This window comes from Vidua macroura, chromosome 18 (assembly GCF_024509145.1).
Source record: "Vidua macroura isolate BioBank_ID:100142 chromosome 18, ASM2450914v1, whole genome shotgun sequence".
NCBI classification, from domain to species: domain Eukaryota; kingdom Metazoa; phylum Chordata; class Aves; order Passeriformes; family Viduidae; genus Vidua; species Vidua macroura.
In genome coordinates, this window is record NC_071588.1 from 1,834,748 (window position 1) to 1,855,433 (window position 20,686).

At 49.4% G+C, this 20,686-nt stretch overlaps 1 protein-coding gene across 1 annotated transcript in view; it reads right to left on the reverse strand.

The window, feature by feature from the left end:
* Positions 1 to 20,378, reverse strand: part of TMEM132B (transmembrane protein 132B) — a 229,659-nt gene extending 209,281 nt beyond the window's left edge. The window contains exon 1 of the mRNA XM_053993808.1: positions 20,294 to 20,378. Within this exon, the coding sequence (XP_053849783.1) occupies positions 20,294 to 20,378 (85 nt within the window). The remainder of the gene's footprint in view (positions 1 to 20,293) is intronic.
* Between the last annotated feature and the right edge of the window lie 308 nt (positions 20,379 to 20,686).

Genomic DNA, 20,686 nt, shown 5'->3' on the forward strand with positions numbered 1-20,686 from the left:
AAAGTGACCTGCAACGTGAACGACAGAATCCTTCCTTTTCTGTATTGCCTCCAAATAGCCCCAGACAAGGCCATGGAGGAAAAAAAAACAGCTTCTCAGTCCCCTTTTCAGCACCTGCTGCAAACAGGAGGTTTCTGCTGGGCAACTCGCCCACTTTGCTCAGTTATCAGAACCTTCGGTGCCCAGGACCCAGAGATCCCCAGCGGGGACCAAATAAATGGTCAGCAGGGACAGAGTGGATTCAGCAGCTCTGAGGAACAGGCAGAGGGATGCCTCAGAGTCAATCACTGAAAATCCCTCTGCATCAAACCCTGTCAGAGCAGTGAGATGAGACCATCAACTAATAACTGTCAATCTCCATTTGTCTGCAATGCTGCAAAGAAGGCTTTCATAGTTCTCTTAGAGATATGAAAGAGGCATTCTGATTTTGCTTTAAATGGAAGTGTGTGATAATGTTAGCTGCTGGTAAACCTCAAAGACAGCATCAGAAATACTTGCAAAGATGGAAAAGATCTAACTTTGGACTGAAAGAGTTTAAAAATCTACAACCCATATTCTGCAAACTTTGGTGCCTCTGCCTAAGCACGCTGCAGGATCTGTGCCTGTACCTTGATCACTCCAACAAGGCCACATTGCATAAAGGAAGTTACAAAATTTTGAAAGTGTATTATTCTTTTTCTTAAGGATTTGTATTTTTTAAAATGTTGAGGAGGATATAGTACACCCAGAAACTACAGTCTCCAGCTTGTCACAAGAGGCACACCACAAAAAAAAAAAATAAAACCACTTTAAAACTCTTTCCTAAGCAGAAGGCAGGGCAGCATTGCTAATTTATTGCAGAGCATCATGTTCTTCCAGGTACCAGGAGGGAAAACACTGTCCCTGCATTTCATGCATCAAAACCTCTTAGAAAACAAATCAGGCTTGTGCCTCTGTGGTCACTTTCTGCTGGAGCTGGCTGGGCAGAGGTGGTGCTGCTGTATTAGCAAGGTCTCTCACTCCAGGATGCCCCATCCCTGTGGGCCCAAGGCTGTCCTGGAGAGAGGGCAGTGACCAACTCTGCTTTGCTGTGTGGCTGCACAGACCTTGCAAAGGAAGCAGTAAGAGCAGCAGCATCGCAGGCTCACAGTGCATTTTTATGTACCTTGATGGGCTGAGCAGAACTTGCCAGTTCCACCATGCAAAGCCATGAGGTGCTTCTTAAATCCCACCTGAGTGTGGGCACATGAACAATGCAGAAAGAAACAGGAGGGAAACACTAGAGGGGAAAACCAATGCCCAGAGCAGGGGGAAGATTCAGCCCCAGATTATTTAACTGGTAAGAGAGGCCAGACAAGCAGCCAAGTCTACCAAGGTTTCATGCCTCTGCTATACAAGGTGTACATAATCCCAAATATTCACCACTGCTTTCATTCTTGTCACACAGGGGTAACTCAAGGGCAGGCACATAAAACAAGGTTGACCAGCAGGATGACCAGCTCAGCCCAACACCTCCTGCTCCAGTCACACGCTGCAGGATGACTCCCAGGCAGGGCTGTGTGGTGTTGTACAGGATTCAGGAGCTAAAGGCTCATCTGTTTTCCTGGCTCTGGCAGAGACCAAAGTTCCTGCTCATCTCTGCCAGTTCCCTCTACCTGCAGAACAGGGATAACTGTGCTGAGCATCCTTTTCCTGCAGCTGTTAGAGTGCTTTTTAAAAATAAACAGGTGTGGAGAACTGCTGGTAGAAAGTACCATAAAAAAAGTCCCTCTAGATAAAAATCTAAAGTATAGCAAACTTACTAAAACAGGATGCAGCCTTTTAGCTACAGCAACCCTGTAGTTTCTTTTCTCCCCTGAAGTTAAATTGATGCAATTTTCATGAACACGTTAAATTGGCATGAAAACTAAGAATGAAGAACAGTTTGTTTCTGCTTTGGAAATCTTTCTCCCCTGCTCTCTTTAGTTTTCTTGCCCATAACCAGCATCTTCTGCACTTTCAATTGTGTTATCACACATTCCATTCTATGATTCTTCATGGAAAAGAAAAAAACCATCACTACCAAGTCAGCCTTCCTTTCAGGGTCACTTAAAGGACATTTCAGTTGCCCAACATGATGCAGCTGAGGACTCCAGATTATTCACCTGTTGGTCCTGTTTCTATAAAAGTGCCTGTCTAATGGAAGTTTCCAAGAAGGAGCTGGAGAGACTGTGTACAGCATGGTAGAGAGTGCACAAAGTAAAATGACATCATCCTAAGGGGGAAAAAAAACCAAGGAGGATCTGGAACCAGCTCCTTTCAAAGCAAGGCAGAATTCTGCTGTGCTGAAAATACCAACTGGCTGCTTTCCCAGGTAAAATGCCATTACTTGAAAGAAAGAGTCAATTACTGCCTCAAGGAACCTCCCTGTTGAGGCAAAAAAAAAAGCTATTTCAGACAATGTGTTGAGCCCTCTCCACGATTAGAAAAAGAGAAAGAAAACTGCTTGTGTGTCAAGCCAACACACAGAAAATACAGGGAGATGTGGACACATTTTTCACCAGAGGGTGGCAAAGGGGAGACACATCCTCTGCTCTGGGCTGCTCCAGCTCCACTCCCAAGCAAAGCAACAAGGACCAGCCCAATGTACTCAGCATCTGGCAGACAGAGAGCACAAAATACCTCGAGGAGATCAGCAGGGACTCCCCTCACCTCGCTCTCTCTGAGAATCTTGCCTTTTTTTTGTTTTAACCTCCCTCCTGTCAGGGGCTGAAGCCTCCTGGAAGGTGCTGTCCCCAGGGGCACCCACGATGGTGGGGCCATTTGAAGGCACCAAGGTCTCTCTGTGGGCTCTCACAGAGGCAGCTGGGCTGTTGCCATTAACTAACCCACACCAGGTCTTCTCCAAGGGTCTGGTGAACCTACCCAAGCACCCAGTGACCAAAATCCCAGTCAGGGGTGCAGGGGAGGAGTGCCCTTGCCTTTGAATCAATCCCAGCAGATACAGCTGAGAGCCCGCCAGGGTACCCTGGTGAGAATTTTATCTTCCATCAGCTAACAACACTCAGCTTTTGTTAAAGAGATGAGAAAGGCCTACTTTATCTGAGAGAGGGGAAAAACCCTGTGCATACACACATGTATCTCTGCATAGTGTGTGCCTGAGTATACAGAATATACATACGCATGCACACACTTCACAGCTTTCAGAGAGGATGACAGCATGTTTTCATATAGCACAGCTGAAGAAAAGGTCTTGTACCAGTGCTACAGCAGAGAAAATTTCATCTCAAAAATAGAGAATGAAGGCAGAAAAAAAAAAAATAAAAGAGAGAATGTTTTCTTTCTTCTCATGTCTGAGGAACTTAACTACAGTGTTGGGAAGATATAAAACCCCAGACAGCAGAGCGCTGTTCTGGAGACCATGACGTGCATAAAAACTCCTGCAAGCCCTTGTTAAATGTTCCTGCCCCTCCTACCCTGCAGTCCATACCTCCAGGGTGCAATTTTCAGGAGACAGAAAGATTTAATGTGCTTTGGTTAAAATAATCCCCTGGATTCTCGCTGCAGAGACTGTCATGACAGTGTGTTCCTCTGGTTTATTATATTAATAAGCAGAGTCATTCAGCACTCAACATGATGTGGCTCTCTGACTTGCACATGACTGTGTCCCCAAGCTGCAGCAATACAGAGGCCTGCCCCTAACTCCTATTTGCAAAAAAAAAAAGGTTTGTTATTTTGAGGCAAAATAACCACAGCTGCTTACAAACAAGGATGCACATAGAGCAGGTTTTAAGTGTGCACAGGCAGCAGCTGGGCTCGCCCCCAGTCACCTCCAGTTTCCTCCCTGCTCCCTGCCAGGCTCCTTGGGATGCTGGTGATGTCCCCCACTCCCAAGCCCTCCATCACACTCCCATGTCCATCTCATCCTGTGCACCCAAGGTGCATGTTGAACATATTTTCTACTGATTAGAGCTAAATAAGAGTTAAAAAAAAAAAAAAAGGTTATTAAAACAGTAAAAAAATCTCTAACCTATGAGCAAAGCTCTTTTTTCTTCCTCTTCCTGGCTTGAAAAACACTGCTATCCTGGCCTGAAATCACATGAACTTCCCCTATAACCTCTAATCACTGCTCCCTGCCTTTATTTCCCAGCTGGGAGAGGCAAGTTCTGTTTCTGCACCCCAGGAAGCACCACTCACTTGGCTCTGAAGATGCCCCATGTGCAGCTCTGTCATCACCACCTTTTTCTGGCATGTTTGGTTCCAGAACAACCAGAAAGGAGACTGCACCACTGCTGCCAACACTGCTGCTGATACCCACATGTACTCAATCCGTGAGGACCCCAGCTGATTTTCTTCTCCCCTTCCCATAAAGGTTTTCTATTTTTCCCCAAAGATGCAGCCTCAGGAAGATGTTGTGTGGCAGAGGTTTTATACCATGTAAATGATGGATATTGTTTATGTACTGATTATGTCGAACCCAGCTGTTTACCTTTGCTAGGACTGCAATTATTTTAACAGTAATTGTAAAAATAAATTGGGGAGAGAAATAGCAGGAACTTCCTAGTTTGGTTTTTGAAACTAGAGCACTGCCAAGAGTGACCTGACCTCAGACAAGTCACATGCAGCCACTTATTTTAAATATCAACTGAGCTCATCCATGCATGGAAAACAGAGTGCTCTGTAGGGTTCTGGGCACAAATGGGTCCCCAAAGGTTCAGAATTCAGCCCAGTCACATCTTCCTCATTTATCACCACCTGCTTAAGCTGCCACAGCACCTAGATCTTCCCAGAAGCCAACCAACCACATAACACTGACCTCAAACCTGCAGAACACGGTCAAACTGCCCACAAGACAAGCACATTGACCTCTCTTCTTTCCAACAGGTTCACTCTCCTCCATCCAAAAATGCCAGTACAGACTAAATATTTTTGAAGGTACTCATTTTGCAACTGGAGCAACCATTTCCCAGCCCTGCATGCAATTCCCCTGCTTCTCCTCCTCTCCCTGGATCTCAGACAGATGCCAAGCCATGGAAGTTATTCTTTCATTCACAGCATCTGGTTCCTTGGCAGACTCCTCGGGTAATTATGTTCATAGCTTTAAAGCTGTCTCGAGCTCTGCTTCATGGGTTTGCTGCTTTTGGCTTGTAGCAGTCTCTTCTCATCTTCCCTGTCCATCACGTGGGCTGAATGCTGCTCTAAAAATACAGGAATTAGACCACTTGCATCTCCCTCCAACCAGAGCACAAATAAACAATACCCCACGCTGTTCCTTAAACACAAGCACTTGTTTTACTGCATGGTGCTCCTCTGCCTCTGGAGAAACCACAAACCCTTGTGCAAATCCCTCCCAGGACCACCTGGCTCACACCTCTCCAGAGCTGGAGGATGTGTGGCTACAACCACAGCCATGATGGGAAAACCCACGACGTGACCTTTTCCTTTGCTTTTAGCTAAAACCTCCTCTGCTCTCTGTGCAACTGCAGAGTTGTCACCGTGAGGAACAGAGGGACAGACATGCACTGAGTGCCAGACAGAGGGACATGAGCAGTGCAGCCACAGCAGTTCATTTAACTGGGCTGACTAAAGGATGCTTGTGCTGGGCAGGTCAGAGGAGCAGGGTGCTCTCCTCCCCTGGGCAGGAGGGAAGCTGGATGCTCTCAGTCCTCATGCCCAGCACCCAAAGGCCCCATCTGAAGCAGACAGACTGAAAATGCTGCTCCCTCAGCACAAGGGGTGCAGCGGGGCTGGGCTCCCTCCCTGCTTTGGCACAAACCTCCCGTGTACCCTCTGTGCTGCAGAGGTGCCAGAGCCCCACCACAGGGCTCATGGAAAGAAATCACCTTGGGCAGGGAGGGAGCCTGGGCACAGTTATGCTTGTTGAAGGAATAAGCCCATAAAGAGAGAAGTACAACAGATTTAAGCATTTAAATGCATTTCCATCACTGTTTGTGATGATTCCCAGACAGCAGCCTTCATTAAGCTGGAGCTGACGCTGAGAACACCAATTAGCAGGATTTAAAAACAAAAAGAGGAACTGCTGCAGTTATCCCCAAATAAAGAGTACAGGCCCAGCCTAATCTTTTATGCCTGGCTTTGCTGGAAACGACGGGAGATTAAAGCTCCAGGAAGGTGCAGTGCACAGTCCTTGGGATGGGCAGCCAGCTCAGGCACTCAGCACCATTTGGCTGTGGGAGGGGAAGATGTAAAATATGGCAGTTCATCCTCACATCCACTGCCATGAAAGCAGGGAAAGAAAGGAAAAGAGAAATCCTGGCAAAGCGCTGGTGGACACCTCTGTCTGTTCATCAAGCCCCAGGCAGCTGGAGGAGGAGCACACTGAGAACTGCCCAGCAGGTCCCAGCAGTCACTCTCACACACTTTAGGAGATGTTTGAGCTACTTTTAAATCACTTGGCAAATTAAAGTTACACTTTTTTCCCATTCATTCCGTATTCTGTCAAATTCTTTCATGTTATGATGTGCAAACATTTCTACCAGTGGACCTTGACAGCAAGAGCCTGCTTCATCCCCACTGCTCAACCCCCACCATGGGAACTGCTTTCCAAAATAGGCAAATTCCTTGTCCAGTTTTCCTTCCCCCAGACTCAATCTGCAAAGCCTGCACATCAACTTTGTCCAGTTTAGCCTCAGACTGGCAGCAAAGACACCCAGCAGTGCAAAACACAAACCAACAGCAAAGATCAAATCATCTATTTAAAGGGTGAGTGTTACGGATTTTCATTTTTTCTGTAAGAGCCATGAGCAATTATTTTTGAGCACAGAGATCTTAACCATTCATTTATCCTGAGAATAAAAGTGGGAGAAGGGGAAATGATTGCTTTTTCATTATTTGTCGCACTGCCAGTACTGAATCAAAGTCAGAGAACTGCCAAAAGATCTCTTTTGATCCAAATAACTATCATCCTCATAAACCTTTCTACAGGGAGAAAACCTAAAACCCCAGTCCAATCTTTGCACCATGATTCTAAAGGTAAATATATAAACAACAACAAAAACCCAACGAAAAACGCAAATAATAAAAAAAAAAAAAAAAAAAAAAAAAAAAAAAAAAAAAACCTCCTCTTCCTCTAAGTTTTTGCCATTCAAGCCAGGCACAAAAGCTTTTTAAAAGATGCTGTGGGGCAAATCCAGAACTGGACCAGAAAAAGCCAAGCTTAAAGATTCCCATCATCAGCCCAACACTGTAACACCACTCACAGAGACTTAGAGAGATCAAAAAAGACCAAAAAAAATTACATATATATATATATATAGAAAGATTTTACATCAGGAACCAATTTACTTTTGCTGCTCCACGGAGCAATCATGCCTCAGGACCCAGAGCTAAATGGCTGGAGCTCACATAACTGGAAGAGCAAAGAAAAGCAGCAGAGAACCTTAATGGCTTATGAAATTCAATTGAAATTGATGGTTGGAAAAGTGAAACATTTAACACCCCACCAACTTAACATCAGTGCACGGACACACAGACAGGTAGGTGAACCAGAAAAGGTGGGAACTCATTTTCCACTCACCCACAGTGCCCTAGGGAAGGAGATGGCACCCTCATACAGGAACTGTAAGAGTATGTAAATATTTTAACTCCCCCAGACCTTTTTCCACTGGAAGCTTTAATAGAAAACCCATCTTTTGTGAAAATGGCAACACATTATTATGACCCGCACCATTCATGAATCTGAAATATTAGAGGCTGCATTCTGCATTTCAACTTCAGCTGGAGCAGGAACTCAAAAACCCTCCCTGCTATTTGAGCTGACTTTGAATAAACTGTTTGCAGCTGAGGTACTTTTCCAGCACGGATCTTTTCTGTTATGAAGCCTGTCTCTGATGAACAATAGAAAAATATTGTTGACAGGGGTGTACTTTTCCATCTACTCAAAAATATCATTTTGCAGAATATTTTCACAGCTCAGCAGAAGGTGGAAAGAAAGACAATATTATGACTAGATAAGAAAGAAAGAAGACATTCGTTATAATTAGCTTATAGTAGTTTTCTTGTTGGTTTTGGCTTGCTTGAACAAGGTTCTTTACTAGTTAGAGCTCCAATCTGGCTTACAAAGCCTTCAGGCAAAACTCATAATCAAAGATTAACCTGGGTAAAAACAATCAGAATTTGGCCAAAGCACTTTAGAGCAATGCTTATATCCACAAAGCACCTAGAACCACCAGTAATTTCACGTCGTGGCTTTTAAGTGCTCCCAGGTGCGTGGTCAGTCGGGTGCTTCAGGATGCACCACCCCAGCTTAGAGGCAGGAAAGGAGCAGCCCCATCCTGGCGAGGGTCACGCTGTCATTTATTGAGTGACTCGGGGCACGGGGACACTGTTGCCTTGCAGAAGGACTGAAACATCAGGAACCAGCTCACTGGAGCTCCATGGTGCCCCTGGAGCAGGCAGGGACGTGTTCATGAGGGCACTGCTGCACCAGTTGATTCATGGGGAGGCTTTGATGTGCAAATTAATCATTACAACTTTTAACTGAGCCAATGTAAGCGTCATATGTTGCTAATTACACAATACAGGGGGGAAAAAAAATTGCAAATGAATTTAAATGCTTAACCTAATCAGGATGGCAAGTTGTGTTTTAATTACAAATTGTCGTGTCGCAGCAAAGCAGCTGCTGCATTTCAGCAGCTCTGGTTCCACAGCAAAGTCCTGCTGTGCCTCACTCGTGTGCTCAGGTCCAGCTCTGCTCCCCACAGCCCCAGCCACCCCCAAAGCCAAAGGTGGCTGCAGCCTTGGCTGGGGACAGCAGGGACATCCTTCCAGGGGCGTGCCACCCACACCTGGCATGAGGAAACACCCACCCTGAACATCTTTCTCCAGCAGTGTCTTGCAAGGAGGGCTCCATATGGACACCTTCAAGCTTGGCATGTCCAAACCTGCCCGTTTGCCACCTCTCCTTTAACCTGGATGAACGTTTCCACACGCAGAGGCAGAAATCAGTGATCTGCCTCCAACTCAGCGCTCCTCAACTCACAGAAGCAGGAATCAAGAGGCATCTTTGGAGCCTGTTTCCTCTATGCCCTCACAGTTAAGGGGAAAGGAAGAATAAAATGAGATTACAATAAATAGATAAACAGACACTCCCGAACTTTGTAGTGCCTGGAGCAAGTTTTTACAATGAAATTAAAATGCCTGAATCTTGTGCCTTTAATTGGAGACACTGACAGAGCCAAGGAGCTGTAGCATGGCAGTGCATCAGCACAATGCATCACCTTGGGAACATGCCAAACGATGATGACCCTGCTCACCACCCCGCTGACCCTGCACAAAAACACCCACTTGCCAATAACTCTGCTGGTAATTAACCAGAGAGCTGCGGTGAGGACAGAAAAATCTCTGAAATGTATGGCAAAAATATGGTTATCTAAAAAAACAAAGACAGTCTATTGTTTCTTATATTATTTTTAACTTGATACAGCCCCTACTTGTCAAAAAGTGGGGGGGTGAAGCCTCACAGCCTCTGAGAACATTAATTTGCTTTAGATTTTGCCAGTTACCCACAGTAAAGCAAAAACCTGCAGTATTTTTGGTTAGGTTTTTTTTGAACACCAGGGGGCTGATTACTGTGAAATGATCTTAGGCTTCTCCCACTAAGTGGACAGATGGATTGCTACTTTTGCAACTTCTTTTTTGCAGCCTTGAATTCAGTTGCTGGCGGGAGGCTCCGTTCCAGCTCTCCCCAGCATCATTTCTCTCCTTGCACTTGTCATCTCACTTCCCAGCCTGAGGCTGGGTTATGGAAAAGGCTCTCTGCAAGCACAGCAATGTGCACACAACTCTTTCCCAGCCGAAGGCTGGACCCCACTGTGTCGGTACCACTGGGGCTCTGCACCTCTCTCGTGCCCACCCTGGGGGAGAGGGAATGGCACAGGCACAGCAGAGCCCCACTCCTGGATTCCCATGCCAAGGAAGCTGGTGGTGCTGAAGCTATGGAGACAAATATCACCAGTGCTAGACAGACCAAAAATGAGGTCTCTCAGCATGCCAGCAAACAATCTGCAATGAAGAGGGTTCTGCAAGGTGAGAAAGAAGCAAAAAGCACTGCTAGGCAAAAGTCATCTCCTTAACTTTTTTTTTTTTAAAAAAAAAGACAAATTTTACCCAAGTGCAGACTGAAACGCTGCCAGGCTCCATCCCTGCTCCCCCCAAGCACGGAGAGCCCGTTCAGAGCGACTCAGGGATGCTGGGGGCAGTGTGGGTCCCCGGCCAGCAGCCTTTGCATTCACAACCCGCCACTCCCACGGGCAGCAGCACACAGCTGGCCGGGAGAGGAGCTCAGAAGAGACCCCTCAGCATGCAGGGATGGGAACTGCTCGTTCAGCAGGTGCTTTTTAGGGACGATCCCTCGAGGGGACACTGCCCAACCTCCTGGGCATCACCCCACTGCAGCCCAGGGACCGCAGCCCCTTTAAGATGAAGACAAGGGACAGAAGGAGGAAACACTCAGTTTGATCCGAGGAAGTGAAAAACCTCGGGAAAAGCAAACTGCCAGCCCCAGGAATGACTAAGCACAGAGCCAGGCAACGCAGAGCTGGCTAAGGCAGCCACACAGCACACACTCCCAGATCAGTGCCAGTTCTGAAGGTATGCTGTATGGGAAAACCATTTCTGGGGAGAGAAAAAGAAAAGCCAAACCGAAAAACAAGGACTCCATTCTTTAGCAAGCCACATGAACTGCCTGAGTGTGTTTATAAGCATTCCTATCCGCCTGTACCTCCAGCTGATGCACAAAAGCAATATATGGGTCAATAATGGTTTATCTAAAGATGTGTGTCAGCCCATCTCTCCTCACTCTCTGACAAACCTTTTACAAGAGCCACTTACTTTAACCCTGAATTATCTGCCTCTGCTCATCTTCAGGGAGAATCAGCACAGCAGAGAAAGAAGCAGGCAATTCCCTGTGATCTGAAAGCTCACTTTCTAAATCAAATCAATTTTTCTAACGTAATTTGCCTCATCTAAATCACTGACCCATGCATTTTCTCACCATCCTTTGACAAGGGCTGCACCAATTGAAGCAAAGCTAAAACACTTCAACCAGACCAATTCATAGAAGTCTTTAGAGGAATTCTTTCATCACTGTAATTAATTCTTTAAGTACCACAGTGGGATGCTCTGAATTCAAACCCAGTCCAAGGAGCAATGATTATACTAATGGGAGAAGCTGTGCAGTAAATAAATGCAAGTGCCCTGCTGAAAGAGATCATTTTCAATAGGAGACTGCCATTGAGGGAGAGAACTGTGTTTTGGAGATAACTCAGATGATGAAGTCCCACAGACTGCAGTCTGCTACAACAACTCCCAGACACCTGAGGGATGAGTGTTTTGACAGACGTGTGTTAGAGCTGGGGCTGCTCCAGCTCTCAGCCCTCTGGGGAGGGCACAGAGGGCCTCGGGCAGTTTGGGAAACCATCTGAGAGTTTGCTGGTTGGTGCAGGAACCAAAGCTATGACTGCCCTTTGGCTGTCCCCCATGAGGTTAAATGCAATAAAGCCTTCTGACACATTTCATGTGCTGGGCTGCACTATGCTCAGAGAAAGGGAGGGAGATGCTTTAACTCTGGATGAGCAGGACACTTCAAGAAGGCACAGCTGAAGCTGTACCCAGGAGCTGATACTTGTCCCCCAGGGCTTACAGCAGACTCCAGTAATCTCATTATGACACTCTTGTAAGGGAAATAAGGTGCACAAGATGGACATTTGGGGTTTAAAAGAGCATGTCTGAAGGACAGCTCCTCAGTGCAGTCCCTGAAAATACCCCAATCCCCATGGCCTGTCCAGCTTCATCCCACCAAGGTGATGAGATGGGCACCCTCATCTGGGCTCTCCTCTGTAGGGCTGTCTTTGATTTGACCAATAAAGAACAACAATTCCATCCCTTCATTCCTCCTTATGACTTCCCATAAAAATGGTAATGGGCTGATGCAAATCAAGCACAACAAAACCATCAGCTGCTATCAAAAAGTGACCCCAGGGCCCAGCTTCACCCAACACCTCTGCTCTCCCTGCCAGCAGGGCTTAGACTTTGGGCTGCTGCCCCAGGGCACCTCCTGGGGATGATGCAGAGGACAGACAATGGCTTTGATGGTATCCACTTTTTTCTCTGAAGCCCTTTGATATCTACAGGTGAAAGAATGATAAATTATTAATATTTGAAAAGAAAAAAATGTCTCGACTGCAATAAAGTTCACACTATCTTCTGTTTAGCTCTTGCTTGTTTCTCCTCTTTAATGGAGTTAAGCCTTCTTTGCACCAATATTCATGCTAATAACTTTCAGTGGGCTACTCCTAAGCAAAAGACCTGAAATGAGTGACTGTGCTGCATTAAAAAAGTGGAAGAAGCCTTTGTATATTCATTCTCATAGCTGTCAGAGATGAGGATTTAATAATGTTAGTATCTAAGCTACTCCATTATTTCCAAACACCTTGGAGCAGAATGCCTTAGTGGGAGATGAATTAGATAGTGTGACTGTAACTGCCTTCTGAGTGTTTTCAGAGCATAATCTATGGCTCATCACCACGTGTGTTTCAAGTCCTTGCCCTCTCTTCTCCAAATAACCTCCAGCTGTAAATGCATTTACATGCTGGATATTTAAATGCCAGACCCAGCTCTTTTTTTTTTTTGAGCATTTCCCACTCACTGTTTAAGCATTTGTCCCCCATTTAATAGATTTGCCTGGGTTTGGCTTTGGATGGGTGGTAGGGACAGAGAGTTGGGAACTCAGGTCATCCAATAAATGATGGAATGAAGCAAAGAAGGAAAAGTGTAGGCGGAACACAGGAGAGGTCTGATGGGCTGCAGAGCTCTGCCAAGGGAAGCAGCAGAAGTCCTGCATGGCTGAAAACCAGCCATGCTCAGGAACAGGCTGTACCCAACCTCCAGAGATGGGAAAGGCAGTTTTTTTGCCAGCTTTTCCAGCTCTAATTCCCATGATTTGGAGAGGCTGAGGCACACTGGCCTTGGAGCTTGCCCTGAGAGAGCTCTGCTGCTTCCAGAAAGCTCTTAGCATCCTCTCCGGGTGCCTCTGTTGCAACCTTTTAAAAGCCTCCTTCACTGTGTGTGCGTGTTGCGTCCTCTCTGCACCCACTGAAAGACAAATCAGACCTTGTGTCATTAGTCCTTGCTTACCCCCAGCTCTCTGAGTGCCCTTGAGAAGCCCCAGAGACATTTCAGACTGCAGTGGCCCCACAGAGGCAGGGACAGAGGCACTGGGGGCAGGTGGCTGTTGTCTTTCACCAGACCGGGTGCTCACACTGACCAGGGACTTGCCCCACGCAGACATCCAGACCAGCTCCTTCCAAAACTCAGCTTGGATTTTTTTTTTTCCCTTTTTCAACCAGAAATCTGAGTACCAAGACCAGTCAGCAGCTATCAACTCTTTGCTGAGTTTCTAATTACTGCTTATTGCATAGAAACCTCCATCTGCTCAAGGGCTCCCTTTCAGGGCACAGGGGCTCTGTCTTATTTTTTGGTGTGAGTTTCATCCTTTTTTGAAGCTGCAGCATCCATTAGACAGCCTTCCTTCCCCATTGTGGCGAGAGTCTTGCTGCTAAGCAAAAGCTGTGGCTAATTGACAACAACACAACAACTCCTAAACTGAGATATAAAGTAGCTGTGTCTGTCACTCATGCAAACAGCAACGGCAGCTCAGCTGCTAAATAATGGAAAATGGTTCGTTTTTCTGACTCAGGGAAGATCCTTTATTAAAGAAATGAACATCTCCAGTGCTACAGAGCCATGCCCTGATCATTCCTGCATCTTAAAAATCTAACATTGGCCATAAAATTCCTAAGTAACATAAACCCTGCTCCTTTCACTACTCTCCCAATCAGAAAAACTGGGTTTAAATCACCTGCTGGCAGGTTTATTACAGGGCCCACAAGCAGATAAGGTCCTGTGCACCAGCCCTCTGCACTTAACGGGAAATAAATCTCTGCTTTGCCATCTGTTTTTGAAATGTTTCCATACAAGCTAAACAAAAAAAACCCAAAGATACGTGCACCTCTCAATCCTTCTGAAGGATTTTATTTCTGGGGTAACGAGGATGACACTTCTCCCCTCTCCAGCAGAAATGCTTTTCCTCCTCAGGCTGATTCCCCCCAGGGCTCCCTCAGCCCACAGCTAAACTCTCCCAACGTTGTGTGTGTGCATAAACGGGCTCAGCGCAGCTGCTCGGCCAGAGGCACCACCTCCCACACATCCCATGGGCTGCTACCAGTGCAAAGACCATTTCTGGAGCCTGCTGAGCCCCTTGGCTTGGCCACAATGAGCATTTCGATCCCTGCTTCTCCATTTAGCCCCAGCTGGAATTGCATCAGTGGATGCATCCCGTCATTTCTTTCCATCACCAATGCCAAGCTGGAGCTGCCCAGCACGGGTGGTTTCACGCCATCCCCTCCCCATAAGCAGGCCTGTGGTCCTTGCACAGCCTTTAAGCAGATGGCAGCAGCATCCCAAGGCAGGAGGACGTGGCCACGCAGCCACAGAGCGCCGGGCACCCTCTCCCCAGGATTTAGCAGCTTTGTCACTAAAAGCCCATCCATTTCCTGCCACTGCAGGTCTCCTTCCCCACTGCAGGCGAAGCGATGGGGCAGAGCAGCTCCTGAGGGCCAGCTGGTGCAGGCACGGTGAGATGAGCAGAGCTGGTTTACATGCAGTTTCCAATTAGTTTACTCAGCAGACGGCAGCCTCGCGGGAACTCCTCTGTTCCTGGCTATCCCTCACCCCTCAGGGCACCCCTTTGCTTGCTCTCCAACTGCCACCATCACCAAAAAAGTATCAGGAAAAAAAAAAAACCAGAGTTAAAATCAAACGCTACACTTAATTTTCTCTCCTTGCCTGAAGTTGCAAGAGACAAGATAGGACATAATCACCACTTTTAAAATCATCTCCTGTGACAGGCAAATTGATCAAGTGGAGAGGCTGGGCTGCTTTTGAACTTGAACAAACTGATTTTCCATGAAAGATGGTGTTTACATTGCCTCTCAATAGTCTGATGAAATATGCGTTCCTCCTGCCATTTCACCACCAAAATTTGGGAGGAAAGAGTGTTTTTGGGGGAGGAAAAAAGAAGGAAAAAAGAGAAAAGGAAAAAAAGTGTGCTTGAATCTGGAGCACATCATAAATTCATGAAGCTTTCTGAATGCTGTCAGAAACAAACATTTACGTAAACAAAGAACAGCTCAAAGCGTGTTGCAAGAGAATTTTTGGGAAGCGTGGAAAAAACACTAATATTTACCTTGGACCTGAGACTAAAGCTGATTTGTGTGCTGCCCAAAGAGCAAAGTCCTTCCACGAGGAGCTCACCCACCACACACACGCCACAGCCCTGGCTTCACTTCCCATCGCAGCGCTCTGCGTCACGGGGGGCAGTGGGAATACCCAGGGAAAGGCAGACACCGAGCAATCCCCATCCCCTCCCCGTGAGTTGTCTCCAGGGACCTCTTTGCTTGTAATTTCTGCCTGCCCATCCTCACGTGGGAACTGCTTCCTCTGAAATGCCAGCTGGGAACTCCCCACAGCCCGAAATTGAAGCATCTTCCACGACATCTAGAGCACCACATGGTAACTCACACTCCACAGCCTCCGTGGCACTTAATGCGAGAGGATCTGACAGTTGGGAAAGCACCACGTGCCAGCACATCAGTGAGCCACTGACAGGGCTGAGAGCTAGAGCTACGCCAACAAACCAAGTCACTGCTTGTCATTAACTAACATCAGCTATATTTAGGCAAGGAGGGAATGGGGAATCAAGATCAGGGGATTAAATTTGTTGAGCTGACAGTATTTATTTTTGGTGGGGTGGCTTCTCTTTCACCGGGAGGTTTATTAAGGCCAGAAGACCTTGGTTTTGCTTGCTTCACGCAGGACACAGGTGGCTGCCACCTCCCCTTTGCTCCTCTGAGACAGGAAAGGTCTGCAGCCACCTCCACGAGACACAGGGCTTCGTGAAGCCACCTCTCCATCACAGCGCAGCCCGTGCTTTGTACCAGCATCAGCCACCAAGGTCAGGACAAGCAGCACGAGTTGCCATAACCCAGCATCACGAGTAATGACACCCCTTCCTCCACCTTTCAGCAAAGGGAGGCAGCCAGCACGGGCCCCCTGAGCAGCCTGGCTGCCAAACACATTTCTGAGGAGCCATGGAGAAGGGCGGGATGGCCCCGACTCAGCGTGGGGTGAGCAGGGTGGAATCTGCATCCCACTGGCACCACTGGGAAAACTCTGCACAGCCTAAAGCCCTGTGTAACCCAAATCCCTGTGCACCTCCGTGGAGCACAGACTCTTCTCTCCAGGCACTTTGAAACAAGGGAGTCCTTGCCCAGGGACTGTGCCTTCCAAACTGCTGCCTGGGCTCAAAGAGCAACCAAATCCATGATGGCAAACCCAACACAGCAATTAAATAAATGGAGCAGTCTCTGGCTCAGGAATGCATCCTTCGTCCAAAAAAATCCTTCCCGAGACACAAACCCTGTCCCAGTCTTGGCAACCCTCTGCTCTGACCTCCTGCAGCTGCTCCTGGGCTCGCTCATACCTTCCTCACCACACTGAGCTGCTTTAAACACAGATAATGGGGCTGGGAGTGACCATCATTCCCAGCAACAAAATACAGCAAATTAATTGCATTTAATTGATTTTTATATTTTAATGTAACTATTTTGGTATTCAAACCACAAAAGACTCTATTGATCAGCCAGAGTCAGTGAACAGAGTTCTGTGTCCAAGCCACACATATTGAAGAAAATAATCAAAACCCAAAACCAGCGAGACTTCCCCATTTCAAATACACAAAGGAGCTTGCAGCACCAGTGACAGGAGATTTTGAATTGAAAAATGCTGTGCAGGGTAAGTCACAGAGTTGCCTCCTGCATTCCCAGAGAGCCCAATACCGATCGCAGCAGCAATGCATAAATCCAGAGTAGCTCCACTGACTTCAGAGCAGCTGGTCTAGATTTATGCTGATGGGAAGTAAAATCAGGGTATCTAAAATATTCTGCTGTAATGGATGCTGGAGCAAAAGGCACTATAATAATTTCAGACTTCTCCCCCCCCAGCCCACTATCCCCCACTTCACATCAGTTTGAGCAGTCATTGCATAAAACGTTGAGATCTGCACTAATCTGGGGGAAATAACCTACATTTCAACAGTTTGTACGATCATGATTTGCAAATCTATTGTACAGTAGACAATACAGGTCTTTCATTTCTGTTCCTAAAGAGCCTCTGAACAAAAAGTGTCTCCATATTAGGTAGAGTGATACAGGGACACATAATAAAATAAGCATAATGCCTCTCCACCCACGCCCCCCTGGAGCCAGAGTCTAAAAGCGGTCGCGGGTCCTTCCTCACGCACAGCTGAGAGCAGCCCAGGCGCGTCCCGCAGGGGCTGGAGCAGCGTGTCCAGTGGGCTCTGCACGCCCCGTTCCTGCGCTGCCCTGCCCCGCCGCCAGCCCCGCGTTCCCGCACCCGCTCCGGGCCGCAAGGCAGCGGAGCGAGCCGGTGACACGGCAGCAGGCAGGAAAACAAAATATTCAGGTAACTCATCCAAGCTCGCTCGCAGGATACCTATCCATATAACCTCGGAGACAGCTCCGCCGCCGCCAGCGAGGAAGGCGGCCAAAACCCTGCCTAGATGCCAGCAACAAACGGGGGCCTGCTGCCAGCGAGAGACATCCTCGAGCCCAGCGTGAGCGGCCCTCGGCTGCCAAACACACACGCACACCCTCTGCTCGCAGCCGTGCGCGCCAGCAGCCGGGCCGCCGGAGAGCCGGGGCAGGAGAGTGATCTCTTAATTGGACCGTCACAAAGCTATTTAGGGGACCCGCCTGACAGGCGAACAAATGCCACCCGCTTTGAAGAGGCTGCAGAAACTCAGCCTGGTGCATCGCCGGTCCCCGCAACGCCGCCTGCCCAGAGCCCGGCCCCGGCAAGGGGGAAGGGAGGGAGCGAAGGCAAATAAACAGAGAAAAATGGCAAGAGCCCAAGGCGAGCGCCTCTATGAGCTGGGAGCTTTGCGGAGATGGCAGCACCGCGGCATGACTCATGCAGGTGTCTCTCCCGTCTGCAAGAACCCAAACCGAGATGCGGTTCGTTAACCCCTGTAATCCAGAGGAGAAAACCGACTGGGATTACAGCGAGCCGCAGGAAGATCGGCACAGCCCCGGAGGGAGGCGTTCCCGGGCTCTGCCGCCGCTCGCCTCTCTCTGGAGAGCTCTCCCCTGACCCCGAAGCCCCTCTGCACGCTCAGACATTGCTGCGGTCCGCGCCGGGGGTGGGACGGGGCAGGGGCAGCGCTCCGCTACGGAAGCAGGAGGATGCTGAGGCCGGGAGAGGAGAGAGGCGCAGGCGGGGAACGCGCTCGTTATTCACAGCTCGAGCTGGGAGCGCACTGCGAGTTCCTGACGCGCACACTGAGCAGGGAGGGCTCAGAGCAGCGGAGAGGGATGGATGGATGGATGGATTCTTCGGTAGGTTTGAAGCCACAAACTGTTTCAAAGTGGGTTTCCATATGTTTAAGCACTCAGAGCGCTGGAAGAATTACACCCACAGCCCAATCTCACCATGGTAGCTACCCACACAGGAGGAGACGGGAGGGGGGAATAGCAGGGAAAAAATTAGCATTAATATGTCAAAGCAATAAATAAAAAAGATTAAAAAAAAAAAAACCAAAAAACGGAAGCCTGCTCCTTTGCTGAGCCTAACTCCCTCCTCGATAAAAGAAGAGCTGCACGGTGCACAGGGCATCGCAGCGACCACACAAAGCCACCATTCCACGGGGCAGTGCTGACCCGCAGGCAGCCCGTGCCCTCCGTCCTGTGCTCGGTGCCCCAGTCCCCACAAGCTGCGCCCCATTTTCCATGCCCTGCGCCCCAAACTCTGCAGCCCGGTCCCCGTGTCCTGCTCAGGAGGATTTCCAAGCGCCGCCGTGGCTGCACACAGCCCCCAGCCAAGGAGGGGGATGGAGGGCAGGGGCAAGCAGTGCTTTTTGGGGCGAGCAGAGCAAGGAGCCCCTGCTGTCCATCTTCTGTGTGTCCCCAAGGTTGATGCCTCCTTCCTAGCAAATCCTTCCTGCTCTTCCTGAAGGAGCCTTTCCTAAAACACTTCCCCACCACAAAGCCTTCCCTGTGCCCTCCCCAAGAGCGACAGCTACTGCTATTGCCCCTCCCATGGATCGCTCCTTTTTCACCTAAAATCCTTGCATTTAGGCATATTCCTAAACCCCCCGCGAAGTTTCCCCAGCAGCCCAAGCTTCACGCTACGGCCGAACGCGAGCACCGTCCCGAGAAGCAGTAAGCGCAAACGAATCCCCAAGCTACTTCAGCACCGATGCACCTTAATTAATTCGCTTTTAACAACCCCTGTTTATTAGGAACAGCATCGACGAGGGAGCTCAAGGGAGCACGCAGAGGAGAACGTCCCCAGAGTGAAGTCCTGCTAAAGACTTTCCCAGGGGCAGCGCTCTGGCAGCCTGGGGTGAGCCCTTCCCCAGCAAACACCCGCGCCTGGGACCCGAAACGCTGCTCCCAAGTCCAGCTGGGGGGAAATAAAAAAAAAAAAAAAAAAAAGAAAGAAAGAAAAAGAAAATAACAGAAAAGAGCATCTCCCAGCCTCACTCCCTGCCTCGCAGTTGGCCGTGATGAGGGAATCCTACCTGAGCCCAGTCAAGGGCCAGACCCCGCTCCCCGCCAGCCCACCGAAACCCGTCCTTCTCGGAAATAAGCGCAAAAAGGTTGCACAAGTATTTTGTTACCGAAGGGGTTTAGCTCCTGCACATCTTTCCCCCACCCGCGCCCATAGATAGCCAGAAAGGGCGAGGAGCATCAGGGAGGAACGGGGGTCGACTGCCCCGTGGGAAACCCCGAATCCCACCACCCTTCTCTCCTTCTCCATCCTCCAGAACTCCGGCAAGCCCAAACTTTTCCTTTTTTTTTCCCCCAAATCGGCAGCAACGCGCTGGCAGCGGCCGAAGCAGGCGGGCAGCCTTCGCGCAGGGGGCCGGGAGCCCGCGACACGCGTGGGGACAGGGGACACCCGGGGAGGCAGCGGAGCTGGATGGGGACTTCTTGGTGCGCCCCAGAGACGGAGCTCGGAGCGCGTTCCACCCGCAGCGCTGCGCGGAGCGCCGGGGGGAGCCGGGGGAGGGAGGGCTGGGATGGGGGAAACGGCCCTAAATAAAACCGGGAGAGGGAGCAGATAGGAAATAAACACAAATAATTGAAAACAAGCGCAGAAATGAACACAAAAACCAAACCAAACAGCACCACAGTGGCGGGGTCGCGGCGGCGGGACCGTGGGGGGGGGGGGTTACCTCGGCACAGGAGCAGCAGCGGCGCCAGGAGCAGCGCGGGGCCCCGGGAGAGCATCCTCTTTGTTCCATGCCCAGAAGTAGTCATGGTGCTGATTTATTTGGAGAGGGGCGGCTGAGCGGGGCGGGGGGGGGGGGGGCCGGGGGTGTCGCGCCGGAGCCCGTAACCACTCCCCCCGCTCCCCGCCCGCTCCGCTCCGTCCGGCGGCGGGGCCGGCGCCCGCGGAGGAGGGCAGGGCAGGGGAAGGGGAAGGGGAAGGGGAAGGGGGGTCCCCGCTCCCCGCCGGCCCCGCGCTCACGGCTGCATCGCCGCCCCCCGGGGGCACCGGCGCCGCCCCCGCCCGCGGCAGCAGCAGCGGCAGCAGCAGCGGCGGCTCCCCCGGGGCAGCGGGCGCT